Source organism: Geotrypetes seraphini, chromosome 14, assembly GCF_902459505.1.
Source record: "Geotrypetes seraphini chromosome 14, aGeoSer1.1, whole genome shotgun sequence".
Taxonomy (NCBI): Eukaryota; Metazoa; Chordata; class Amphibia; order Gymnophiona; family Dermophiidae; genus Geotrypetes; species Geotrypetes seraphini.
The window spans coordinates 56,807,644-56,821,030 of NC_047097.1; the positions used below are offsets into that span (position 1 = coordinate 56,807,644).

The window sequence follows — 13,387 nt, forward strand, 5'->3', positions numbered from 1 at the left end:
AGAACTCTGAGGATGTCTTGATGAACCATGAATTCAAGAGGTAGGAAATTATGCACAAAGATCACCTTTGCTGTTCTGCAACCAAAGTAAACCATTACAGTATATCCATCAGGAGGTTGCTGCTGGGGATCATGAGGGGGAAGCTGCTGCAAAGAAAGGGTGGCTTAGGGAAGCAGTTTCTGGGGAGCCACATGAGCTAGAACTAGGACAGAGTGAGCAGGGAGGTAGCAGCCTGTCCTGATCAAGCTAGTGTGAGGAGGGGGGTTCCTGTGTGCACTGAGGCTAGGGTTACCAGACGTCCAGGAAAACCTGACATTTGTCTGGGTTTTGGAAAGCCCCTACAAGCTCCAGCCGCATCTGGAGGGCCTCTGAGCTTGCGCAGATGAAGTTAATTTACCTCATAGAAGCTGACTACTCCCTTTTGCCAGCAGGCCTGCCTCTTCAAAATGGTGGCCTTCCCCTTTCTGGTGCATCTTGGGGTGCACTGGGAAGGTGGCCAAAGGCCCTGGTTGGCCAAAATACCTAAGGCCCCTCCCATAGGAGAGGCTTAAAGTATCCAGACCAATCAGGACCTGATATACAGGGAAGGCTCGCCATTTCAAACAGGCAGGTCTGTAGGCATGAGGGAGTGAGCATTCCTCTTACCGGCTTCTATAAGGTATGGGGTTGCTTGAGCTGCGGGGTTCTGAGCTGACCCCCCCCCAGCCCACCAGGGCTGTCTTTTGGGGTCTTGGTGGGATGGTGAGAGGGGGGATCTTTGTATAGGGTAGGGGGTGTCAGAGGGAGCACTGGCGGAGAGTCAGGGGGAGTGTGGGAGGGTTCAGGTAGCCCGGATGAACAACTGGGCTGCTGAGGCAGGAGGGAGTGGGCATCCCTCCTGTCTCTCTGGCTGCATCGCTGTCACGGGTGCAATTGTCGAGAGAGAGGGAGGGGGGATGCACCACTTTTTTTTTTTTTAAATGGAGACAGATATTATGCATGGGTAACACACACACATCATCTGTGCCATTAAAAACAAAAATGTTTTCCTGCCCCAGACAGCTGAGTGGCAGGAGGCTGCTTCAGCGCTTCCCCTGCCAGCTCTGTGCATGTGAGAGTTGCTCTCACAACGATTCATCAGCGGGATTGGATGATCCTCCACTCAAATCATTTGCATGTAAACTTGTTTGAGCATGTTGCTCTTTTGAAATCAGCCAAAAATTGGATCGCAGTGGACCCATGTGGTCTTACCGACCTTGTTTAGTGCATCTAGGCCTGAAAGAAGTAAGGAGAATGTACATCAGCTGTAAATAAGTTAGATCTGGTTGTGCCATGTAACTGTTGAAGGAACATGCCTCTTTCATTCATTGGAAAAGTAACGTTTAAGAGTATGGAGTTTAACATCTGGTGTAGTCTACCTTTTTTGGGAGTGAGTGGACAGTGTGATGCATGCTTGCACTGGGCCCCCAGCTTCAAAGTTGGTCCCGGCCCTGGTCCCAAACAAATAAACTTTGTGTGCCCCGCTCTCCAGCATCAGGGAAGGGTACAGGCAACCGTCTAGAACAGTGTTTTTCAACCTTTTTACACCTGTGGACTGGCAGAAATAAAAGAATTATTTTGTGGACCAGCAAACTACTAAGACTGAAATAAGAAAAACACATTTCCACCCCGTCTCCACAAGCTCAGTCCCCGCAAACCATCTGATCCCATCTGCACGCCTCAATTATGATTATATATTGAACGTATTCCAGTACCTCCCCTCTTTTCCCCATCTTAATCCAGCAGATATCTTCCATCACCCTACTCCCTCCATTCCTTATTCAGCATCTTATCCTTGTCTCCCTATTTCCCCATGTCCAGCATATCCCCTCTGTCTCCCTACTCCCTCTACCCATGTCCAACATCTTACTTCTGTCTTCATACTCCACCCTCCTCCTGTTCAGAATTTTCCGTGTCTCTCTGCCCCCTGCAAGGTCCAGCATCTGTCTTTGTGTCCCTATTCTTCAAACTCCCACCTAGTTCCAATAATTATTCTCCCCCCAAGGGGATCCACCATCTCATTTCTGTCACACCAATCCCCCCCCCCCCGGGTCTACTATCCCCTACCCACAACACGTGGGAATCCAGCATCTCTTTTTCCCTCTCTTGGCTGCTGGCCCCAGAGTGACTCCAGTGTTACAATGGCTGGTCTCACCATAACTGACACTAAATCGGAAGCAGCCTGGTTCTTAACTCGCATCAGTTTACTTACAGTTCCCTTGCCCAGAAGTCTGGAAGCAACTTGAAAGGCTTGTTCTTCATTCAAAGTTAAGCCCAATAATGCTGCTGTCTGCCTCTTTTGCTCGCTGGTACTTGCCTCAGACAAGCGCTGAACTGCAGTGGCAGGGGAGCCACCCATTCCCTGGGGCTTAGGGATGTCTCTCCCGAACTTGATTGCTATCAGCCCTGCCTTCAATTGTGGTCCCGCTAAATCAGACGGCTAGAACGAAGACAGAAGCCACGGGACCTTTCCTCTTGCCTGCATTGCTATTCGCTATAAGCTCTGCCGGTCTCAATCCTGCCCCTCAAAAACAGGAAGTCACTTCAGAGGGGGGCGGGATCAGGATCGGCAGAGCCTATAGCGATGCAGGCAAGATGAAAAGTCCCGCGGCTTCTGTATTTCTTTTTGCTATCCGTTGTAGCAGTACCGCAGGTGATCCTAATGCTAGCCCTGGAAGGGAAAGGAGAAGAGATGTCCGACAGGAAATTTAACCGGGTCAATCTCGCCGGCACTCTGCGGACCGGCGGTTGAAGAACAGTGGTCTAGAACCCTGGGGTTACAATAGAAAAAAAGATTTTATTTTCTAGTTATATACTGTGTTTGGGAAAAACCATGATCTCCAATAACCCAAAAACAAATATACTATTATGTAAGAACTAGTCTTTAAGCCCGTTACATTAACGGGTGCTAGAATTTATATCTGTCTGTCCTTTCTTTCTGTCTTTCTACCTGCCCCTGTCTTTCTTTCTGTCCTTTGTCTATCTGTCTCTCTCCCTGCCCCTATCCCACTTCCCTGTGCAGCAGCATTTCCCTCCCCCCTCTCCCAACTTTCCTGTGCAGCAACAGCAGCGGTATTTGCGTGCATTCTAGAGGAGGAAAAGAATCTAAAGTGCCTTTCAGGCGATGCCTGGTCGGGACCTGGCGAGCAAAAAGCCCCTTCCCCTCCGCTTGGGTGTCCTGTTGGATCGCCACCAGCTGGTGGCACCGCCGCCCCTTCCCCAGTGGCGTCCTGAGCCCAGATCCTGTCACTCCGCTCCTCGCCTGCCGGTGATCATGGTGCTGGAGGGGGCCCCCCGCCGCCTTCCCCCCGCGAGGACCCTGCCCTTGCTCCTGCTCGGGCCCTGCCAGCTGCCTGTCTCCCCGGGGCACTTCGGAAGAGCAGCGGCTGCTGCCAGGGAGCGGCTCGCACTGCTCAGCACCTCGTTCGTGCTACGGGGGGATGCGTCGCACAACCAGGCGATGGTGCACTGGACCAGCGAGAACAGCAGCGTACATGCAGCCCCGGCATGCCTGGGAAGCTAATGATACCTAGGCGCACGCTCGTGCATACTTTAGGCTGTTTTACAGCGAGGCCAGCGGCAGGGTGACAGGTCAAAAGTGTCCCTCATTTTGTTTAGTGAATCACTGCCTGCCTACATTTGAATGCCGTTCCCCCTCATTTGCATCCGCAGATTGGAGGATGATTGGGACAGAGGTTAGTGGATCGAGTCACAAACCGATTGGTACACGATCGGTTTGCTTAACGAATCTAGCCCTAAGGCCTTAAGGCAGTTGGCTAGCAGCTTCTTAAAGGCGACAAAGAGCAGCACAATCAAAACTAAACAATAGATTCTGGAAGCCACAAAAATAAATAAATAAATAAATAATGAATTAAGAAACCAGTCAATTATTAATAAAATTAGTCAAGGGACCCCTTTTTTTAAGTATGATGTCCAGTTATGCACTTTTTTTTTAAGTGAAAAGACTTCAAGTGCTCCCAGCTGTCTGAAATTAGAACTTGTCTTAGCAGCCTAGCCGTTTGGGAGCTATCACCAGTCAAAACCCCTTATTTTATCTTTAATAGAGAATGACAAGGTGACAAAATTCATCACCGTTCCCGTCCCCGCGGATAACCGCGGGAAACCATCTTCATGTCATTCTTTAAGGAGAGAGGGAAGAATCAGAGTATAATTGGGCACAACCACTGACCCGCAAGCTTTGCTCTGAAGAATGCTGGTGTAGAAGGACCGAGGTTGAAATAGACACTAGAAAATGACGAGATTATTTCCCGCGGTTATCCACGGGGACGGTGATGAATTTTGTCACCGTGTCATTCTCTAATCTTTAACTTATTAACAAATTTTTAAATTATTATCCAATTTTTCTCTTATTCTTTTGTGTGCCTTAAACTTCTTCATTTCAGCTGCTGCCTGATTTCAGTCCATTGCTTAAATAAATCAGTTGTTAGAATAAAGGAAACCTCAACCAAAGAGGGATTAAAACGTCGCTTGGCTGTTCAAGCTGGGCTGGTGCTCAACGGAGCGTCCCCGTTACCCTTTAAATTTTCACGAGGTGGTGCCGGACCGATTACACTTAATCTGGAAGGGTGGTGAGGAAGACGCCCAACCCCGAGGACCCCCCCCCCCCCAAGACCTTTGCCTAGACCTGGCTGGCGCTGGAGAGGGAGGAGCAGCTCCCAACAGGAAGAGACGAGAGCGAGGCACAGAGAAAAGCGGCGGCGGCGGCCTAGCTGGCCTCCGTTTGACTGGCGCGGCCTGGGCGGCGGGAAAACTGGCGGCAGCAGGTCAGAACCCGGGGGGGGGGGGAGAGTAACGTTCGCTTCTGACTGTTCCCCCTGCGCGCGCTTTCTCTGGCATCTTTCAGTATTACTATTTATTTATTTATTTTTTTTAATCTCAGGTTTTATAGACTGAGAACCCCCCCCCTTCCACACATCCACAAAATTGTCCATGTGTGATGGTTCCTGAGAGGAAGAGAATGGGAAAAGTTTTTTTTAAAAATTTATTTATTTTTTATTATAAAGACCTTAAAGAGCATAATAAACCGTCCAAATCACCCCGTACACCAGTGGTTTCAAACTCGTGGCCCGGGGGGGGGGGGGGGGCCACATGCGTCCCGCCAGGTACTATTTTGAAGCCCTCGGTATGTTGCCATTGTTCTGGAACGTTGCCCGCCTCGCTGCTGTAACCCCGCGCAAGCGCTTTCCTGCGTCTGTACGCGGTTGTGAGGTGGAGTGGAGAGGACATTCGCATACAGACATAGGAAAGCGCTCGGGTGAGGTTACAGCAGCGAGGCGGGCCACGTTCCAGAACAATGGTATTATACCGAGGCCCTCAAAGTAGTACCTGGCGGGCCGCATGTGTACGTCATCTCGCAAACTGTCGTGAAATTCGGCACCTCTCCTGGCGGTGACTGCTTGATGTAAGATGGCGGTTGTGCCCGGTGTTGGAGGAGGTGAGAGCTGAAGGTGGTTATGAACGCGACCACCGGACACTTAAGGCACAAGTGGGATATTGATTCTCCCCTCTACAAAAAAGCATAGAGGACTACACCAAAATCCCATCTCTTGCAATTGATACTTTAGATTAGAATCTAAATCACAATTTAGCATGTGGTAAAACTCTATATAGTTTATAAATCTTTCCTTAATTGCTTCTGATAATTTCAGCTATACACAGCTGAAAGCTGAAACATGCAGAAACTATGTAAACTTCACTTTCTGCATGTTGTTCTGCTTTCAGCTGTGTATAGCTGAAATTATCAGAAGTAATTAAGGAAAGATTTTTAAACTATATAGAGTTTTACCACATGCTAAATTGTGATTTCTTTAATAACAGAGCAACAAAAACAAGGAGAAGGTCCAACCTAATCTGCAGAAAAAACACCAACCACGAAAAACAAACAAAACTGCAGACTGTGTAGAAGATGCAGGCAAATTTATTGTACCAAAATTAAAATGCAAAAAATAAAACCCTTTTACCAATCAAGGGACCCGACACGGTCCGTGTTTCGGACAAACCTTCGTCAGGGGTCCATGATAAGGTCTAAAATATACCACAAAAAAAATCAAAGATAACAACTCTTGAGTCCTGCAGCAAGCGGTGTTGCTGCTAAGCCAAAGCTTCTCCCTGCTCTCTGCACCTTTCTTTAATAAGACATTAACTGGGGGTTTTTTCCTGTGGCCCTCCAAGTACCTACAAATCCAAAATGTGGCCCTGCAAAGGGTTTGAGTTTGAGACTGCTGGCCCAGTGTAGATTGAATGCCCCCCAATATTTCAGAGAACTTTAGTTTAACGAGATAGTAAATCATAGTGCATTGTGATTTAGGAAAAGGCATTACTGTGTTTCCAATAATATTTAACACCTAGACCCATGTCAGCACCCCTTCTGTTATTTGTTTAATCTTGCATGTAAATATTAGTTTCAGTAACTGCTTAAGGAGAGCCAAGGACGTGTGTCTGTTACAGCCTTGTTGCTTGTCAGCAACCTGTACAGGCCTCTTATTACCCAAATAGTCAATACAAATTATGCTGAGTGCCATGCTAGGATGCTTTCTGCCAAGTCACTGCTCTGGAGCGTTTTTGAATGGCAGCAATCTGCAGCCATCATGACAGCCTTGCTGAACCTGACCTTTTCCAACGAGTTTCTTTTAAAAACAAAACCTTGCATTGTGCATGTAGGAGTATATAAGGAGGCACCTAAGGTGGTGTGTATGTATGTAAATGCTAGGGTTTTAGCTATTCACATGTATGTAAACACATGTAAGGAAGGAGTGGCCCAGCCTGGGCACCTTGAGGTTCTGGGTTCAAATCCTACGCTGCTCCTTGTGACCCTGGGCAAGTCACACAATCCTTCATTGTCTCAGGTATGTTAGATAGATAGGGAAAATGCTTGAGTACCTGATCTTAAACCGCTTAGATAACTTTGATAGGTGGTATATAAATATCTAAAATAAATAAGCATAAATGACCATTTTCCGGGGCGGGGACAGGTTCTTCAGGTGGTTGAATGAACTTCACTCCTAAGCCAGGGTATGTGGCTATGATCTCAGTCTCAAATTTACTGCTAATGCCTGCCATAATACTAACATGGTGACAGAGCTTCTTTCTGGAGTTCATAAGACGACATCTAGGCAACTTATCCAGATGCATTTAGAAGTTCATTTTGATCAAGCCTTTGGCACCTAAATTGATGGCATTTCTTTATATTTCTGCCACCTTTTCTTGGTCTCGGAGTACATTTCTTGGTACTTGAGGATCTTCCCTGTCTCCATGCAATTCACTTGAGCGCGATAACCTCTATAATCAATGCTGTAATGGTGATTTTCTTTTTTCTTTTTTTTATCATTGGGACAGTTTCTCTAATGGGTTAGTTTTGTGTATCAACCTTGTCAAAAAAACATTTTCAGCTATGTATTTGATTTTAATAAGGTTTTGTGAAACTTTATATGTATTCCTATTTTTCAGTTTGGACCCCTGATGCAGGCAGTTTTTTGCTGAAACACAGCCCATGTCGGGTCTTTTAATCAAGTGAACTCTATTATCCCAATCTGTGAGGCCCTTGGTACTTTCTATTGTCCACTCCTTAGTTTTGTGCATACCATGGAAAAAAGACATCATACTAATTTCTCCTTTTTTGCTTGAAAACAATCCAATTGAATCTGTCTCATCCATAAAAATATTAGGAGTTATAATTGATACGAACTTATCTTTTCATGATCATATAAGTCAAACGGTTAAATCCTGTTTTTATAAATTACGTCTGATAAGATCCATTTCATCCTTCTTAGAACCAAAATCTGTTAATATCCTTGTTCATTCCATGATTATTTCCAAAATAGATTATTGTAACTCTTTGCTATACAATATCTCCCAAAAAGAAAAGAAAAGACTCCAAATAATCCAAAATACGGCCATAAAACTTATACATAAAGCAAAAAAATATGACCATGTAACACCCCTTCTTATTAAATCACACTGGTTGCCAATTAATCATCGCATAACTTTTAAAATAGCATTTTTAGTCTTTAAGGTTCTAATATATAACACCCCTCAATTCATTTCTAGAATGATTATCCCCTATCATTCTAATAGAACACTTCGCTCATCTCAACAAGAGTTACTTTTGGTCCCTTCACTCAAAATTGTGGGAACAAGGAGAAATGATATGTTCTCTGTTTTAGCCCCCCAACTCTGGAACACTCTGCCTCTTTTTATTAGAAAGGAGAGAGATATTATCTCTTTTAAAAAACTCTTAAAAACTTTTTTATTTAATGACGCTTTTAATGAATAACATTTCTGCTTTTTATTTTACATCCCTTAACAGTCAGGCTTTTATGAATAATGAATAATTTTCCTTTTTTTATTTTACATCCCTACTTTATGTTTTTTTCCCAATATATGTTTTTTCACCAATTGAAAATATGTAACTTTTCCCCCCTTTCCTCCCTTTTTCATGTTTGTTTTTAATGTATTATTTAATTTAATTAATTAACAAATATGTGTTTTTTGGTTTTTACTTGTATAATGTTTTACTAATATGACTGAATGTTCTTTTATAATCTGTTTTTAAATGTACATCGCTTAGAATGTTTTAAATAGGCGATCCATCAAAAATAAAGTGAACTTGAACTTGAACTTGAAGGAACCTCACTTCTAAGTCAGGGCATCCAGACATTTGGTAACCCTACCCTAAGCTCCTAATTATCCTGTTTGTTAATTTATGTTGGCTTTTACAAAGCTGCGATAGAGGTTTATACTGTGGGCTGGCAAGGTAAAAGCTGCAACGCTCAGAATTCTTATGAGTATCGGAGCATTTACCTCGCCAACCCTCTATTGCAGCTTTGTAAAAGGAGCCCTTAGATTGTAAGCTCCTCTGAGCAGAGACCTTCTCTTAAATGGGTTGATGTACAGTGCTGCATATGTCTATCAACGCTATAGAAATGTTAAATAGTGGTAATAAGTCATGTGAAATATGATCTCAGACTCTCATATTTACTGGTAGTGCTTGTAGTACTTGCATTGTGTAAAAGGGCCATGAAAATGATAAAGGGAATATTTGGGAATAGGTGTAATGGGTCGGGAAGTAGAATGTATATTCTCATTGCGTGTCCCGACACGGTCCGTGTTTCGGAGAACACACCTTCTTCAGGGGTCCATGGTTGATAAGGTTTAGGATAAACCGCAATAAAAATGGTATAAAGCAAACGCCTGTGTTAATTAGATCGCAAGCCAGCAGTGCAGCGCCAAAAATAAAGGTTTATTTTTGAGTCCCTGATTAGTATTTGGACCATAAATATTAAGACATGTAAAGTGTTTCTACATGCTGACACCTGACGGATAACGTCACTGTTCATTGTACTGTACTGGTCTGCATATGATCAAATGCTGGGATTATTAGTTTCTCTTAAAATTGATAACAATAGTAAACCGCTATAAGGTCCATATTCAACAGAAATTATCAGCCTAATTCTATAAATGGCATCAGTTTTCGCATATGCACAAGCACTTAACATATGCTGGCTGCTGGCACCAGCATCGATGTCAGCTCAAGGCAAGTACTGCTGGCTGCCTTGTAGATAGAAGATTTCTGGCTGCCCAAAGAGGAGGAAGTCTTCAGCTGGCAGGGTTTAGAGATCCCCACCAGCTCAGATATTTTATGTTTATGGGACTGGAGGGGATGAATCCCATGCTCACTCAGCCATCTGGCTATGTCCCTGTTGTGCGTGCACAAATTGTGCATACATGTACCTCTGTGCATGCATACATAGAGTGCCGTCTGTGTAAATAGCACACCTTCTTTCAAAAGAGTGCACTCACAGCAACTTTGCTCCTCTGATGAAAAAAAAGTTGGCCAAATGAAAACAAATGAACATTCCCAGAAATAATACAAGAAATAACATGAAATGAAAATTTTCTGGCTGCCAATCTTTACTGAATATATGCATGTGTGGTGGTGGTGGTGTGTGTGTGTGTGTGGTGTTTTTTTTTATTTTTTAATGCTACAGCATTTGGATTATCCTCGTTCTATTCTTAAAGCAGTTCATTTAGTGAGAAAATTAAGACTTCTGTGAGAGAGCTCTAAACCCAAAATCTGAGCCCGAGCTCAAAATGGTTATCCTGTTACTGCTGTTTCACTGTGATCTTGACTTAGGTTATTCTGTTTATTTAGGATTAATTTGTATCGGTAGCAGCTCAAGGCGAGTTGCATTAGGTATTTCGCTGTCCAAGACACAATGGAGGGTGACATGGTTTGGCCAATGTCACAGGCAGAAGCAGCGGGATTTGACCCCTGGTTGTCAGCGCTCTGCTCTAACCACTAGGCAGCTACTCCACTCCAGTATTTGATGATATTATATAAGTCTTGGTACTTTCCACTATTCTTCCTGAGCTCAAATAGGAGGAATTTCTTTATTAATAAATGTCCCCGTTTACAAAACCGTAGCATGGTTTATAGCACCGGCCACAGCGATAACAGCTCTGATACTCATAGGAATTCTATGAGTGTCGAAGCTGATTCCGTCATGGCCGGCACTAAAAACCGTGCTATGGTTTTGTAAAAGGGGGGGAAATGAGACTGTTGGTTTCTATAGATGAGCTTCAGTATACTTGACTCTAAATAGTAACTCTTGACTGTTTCTTTTCTTGCTAGGTAGATATGGATGAGTCTCAGAAGTCCTCGCCCTCTGACCCTGTGGCACAGGAAAATGAAACTCCTGTGCAGAGTTCTGCTGAGCGACCAGAAAATAACCGCCGTGGGATAAGGCTTTGCCGCTTCTTCTCTCAGGGGAGATATTGCCAGTTTGGCAGGAGATGCCGATTTCTCCACCAGTACAACCAAAGCTTAGTACCTGCTGAAGCGAGATCTCCGAATAATAATGAAAAGGCTGAAAGAAAAGACCTGCAGTGCCTCGGACAAGACAGTGTTGAAGAACCTTGCACAGCATCGTCAGACAATACATCAGAAACCAAGGCAGTCGCTGGTGGCAACAGTGAAGTGTTGAATGGTGCACTATGTCCACAGTCAAGCGATAATGGAGTTCTGATTCCACCAGCAACTCAAGTGAAAGCTATTAGACCTAAAAAGCAATGTAGGTACTTTAGGTCTGGCTATTGTGCCATGGAATCCAGGTGTAAATTTTGGCACCCTGAATCATTGCTGCCTCTGAGCAATAGTCCTCATCCTTCAGAAAGGAGATGGGATCCCCAGAGACCAAAGCCTTTGATACCACGTTTTCCTGTTGCTCGACCTTGTGTGGTGAGAGAGGAGATGAAATTGTCTGAGATCACTCCTGAGGTTGCTAAGCGGTTGAGGGAGACAGAGATTACCCAGCTGATTAAAAGGTTTCCAAAGGATAAGCTGATTATTCAGGAGAGGGAAGATGGGAACGTGACATACTATCGAGTTACCGTTGAGCCCACAGACCCAGACTGGGTAAGCTTGTGCGAGATCTTGCGTGCAGTGAAGTGTGGTCCGTTATTATCATTTCTTTGCTGTGGTGTCTTGACACGGCTATCACTACCATTCAGAATGACATGTAGTGGTCTACATGTGCTTCTTTAGAGGTTCTCCAGATTCCCCTTCAGCAGATTAATTATTAAGACAACGTGTGAATCAGGTTTGTATAATAAATCCCGATAAATAAACTTGGTAAGATAAACTGTTGATTACATGTGTTGATTAGTTTCTCTGGTTTGATGCAATGAATATGATTAAACTTGAGCAGCAGGGTACCTGTTTTGTAAGTTAGATTTCCTCTGGTTTTAAGCTATGAAGGAATTTTATTTTTGTGTGTGCCATGGCTCAACTTGGATTTTAATAGCCTTGTTTCCATCAGTTGCCTCTAAAATGTTGGTATTTTCCTCCTTAGACACTACGCATGTGGAGGGAGATGGAGCACATAAGTGACCATATACCAAAGTAGGGCGTCCTTTTTACTAAGGCGCGCTAAACGCTACCGTGTCCATTATAGTCTATGGATGCGTTAGCGTTTAGAGCGCGCTACAACGGCTAGCATGCCTTAGTAAAAAGGACCCCTAGATTTTTAATGATATTCCATCTTTTTCCCTTCTAAAGCATTCTTGTTTTCCTTCTAAGGCATTCTTGTTTCCAAGTGCTGCTTCAACCCTGCACTCCCAAGGGCTAAATTCTATATACAGCACCCCCCCCAAAAAAAAAGTGACAAAAAAAAGCACTATTCTATAAGCTGCGTTTAAAGTTAGGCACGGTTTATAGAATAGCGTTTGTGCTTGGGAAACGTGACTAAATTTAGAGGTGGCCATTTGCACCAACGAAAATGTGGTGCAAATGCCTAAATTTAGGCGCTGAGGCCCTAATTCTGTAATTAAGTGTGCAATTTAAAGAAATGGCCCTGATCTGCCCATTCCTGTGCCCCCTTTTTTTGACTTGCACATAAAACTTAGGCATGGATTCCACGCCTAAATTTACACACGTAACCCTTAATTCTAATTAACACCAATAATTGCTTGTCAAAATGCCAGTCATCGACGCTAATTAGCTTGTTATTCAGTTGCATTGCGTGCACAATTTGGGAACACAACCAAAATTGCATGCACAATTTTTGGCACTTTTTATAGAATTAAGGAGCAAATCAAAACATGCTGTTTGATTTATGTAGGATCTTTGAGCATTGTGGTTTGCTGACACACCTGTAATACGCGTTCAGTCTATTATCCCATTTCAGTAAGTCCTACACTGAGGTTGTCGGGCGTGGATTTGAATTCAGGTGTACACATATCACAAGCAGATGTATACCTCAAGTTGATTTTATTTGTTTAACAGTCTTTAATATTGTTTTCCTTAGGAGGCCAATGCATATTGACTGTTGTGTTTGGTTAGGCTGATTGTATGTCGCTTGTGAACCGCCTAGGTATTTAGGCGGAATATAAATTAATGTTATATACTATGTTGTTTTAAATTTTGTATGTTCTTTTGTAAACTATTTAGAACTTAACGAGCTGGATGATATATAAATAAATTGTATTATTAATAGAAAATGGTTAACCCATCTGCTGTTCCCTTTCTTAAAATGCCGCTCTGTCTTTGCTGAAGAAAGGGCAGCTCTGCACTGTGATGCCATGATTCCAGTTAGATATTCAAACATGATACCCTAGCCAAGCAGCAAGGAGCCCGGCTATAATCACAGTGGAATCCATTGGAATCTGTATTTAAAATCCATTATAGATGGTTTTGAAAACCGCTCTGAATTGACTCCCCGGTCATTAATAGCTGTCAGTGACGTAGTGAGGGGGTGGGGGATCCGCCCCGAGCACCATGTTGGTGGGAGTGCTGACACTCCTCCTCCTTTCCGCCTCTTCCCATTCCTCCCCTCCATGCGAGCACCCACCT

At 43.9% G+C, this 13,387-nt stretch overlaps 1 protein-coding gene across 8 annotated transcripts in view; it reads left to right on the forward strand.

Moving 5' to 3' along the window:
* The window catches only part of LOC117348371, a 53,764-nt gene that overhangs the window by 17,648 nt on the left and 22,729 nt on the right, over window positions 1–13,387 (forward strand). For 4 of the 8 annotated variants that reach the window (XR_004536972.1, XM_033920435.1, XM_033920439.1 and 1 more), the window contains one exon: window positions 10,670–11,452. Coding sequence is in view for 7 of the 8 variants with exons in the window: in XM_033920435.1 (XP_033776326.1) it covers window positions 10,670–11,452 (783 nt within the window). In the remaining variant the exon portion in view is untranslated. Of the gene's footprint in view, window positions 1–4,388; window positions 4,803–10,669; window positions 11,453–13,387 lie in introns of those variants that run through there. The other 4 variants (XM_033920438.1, XM_033920441.1, XM_033920437.1 and 1 more) reach the window with 3 other exon arrangements.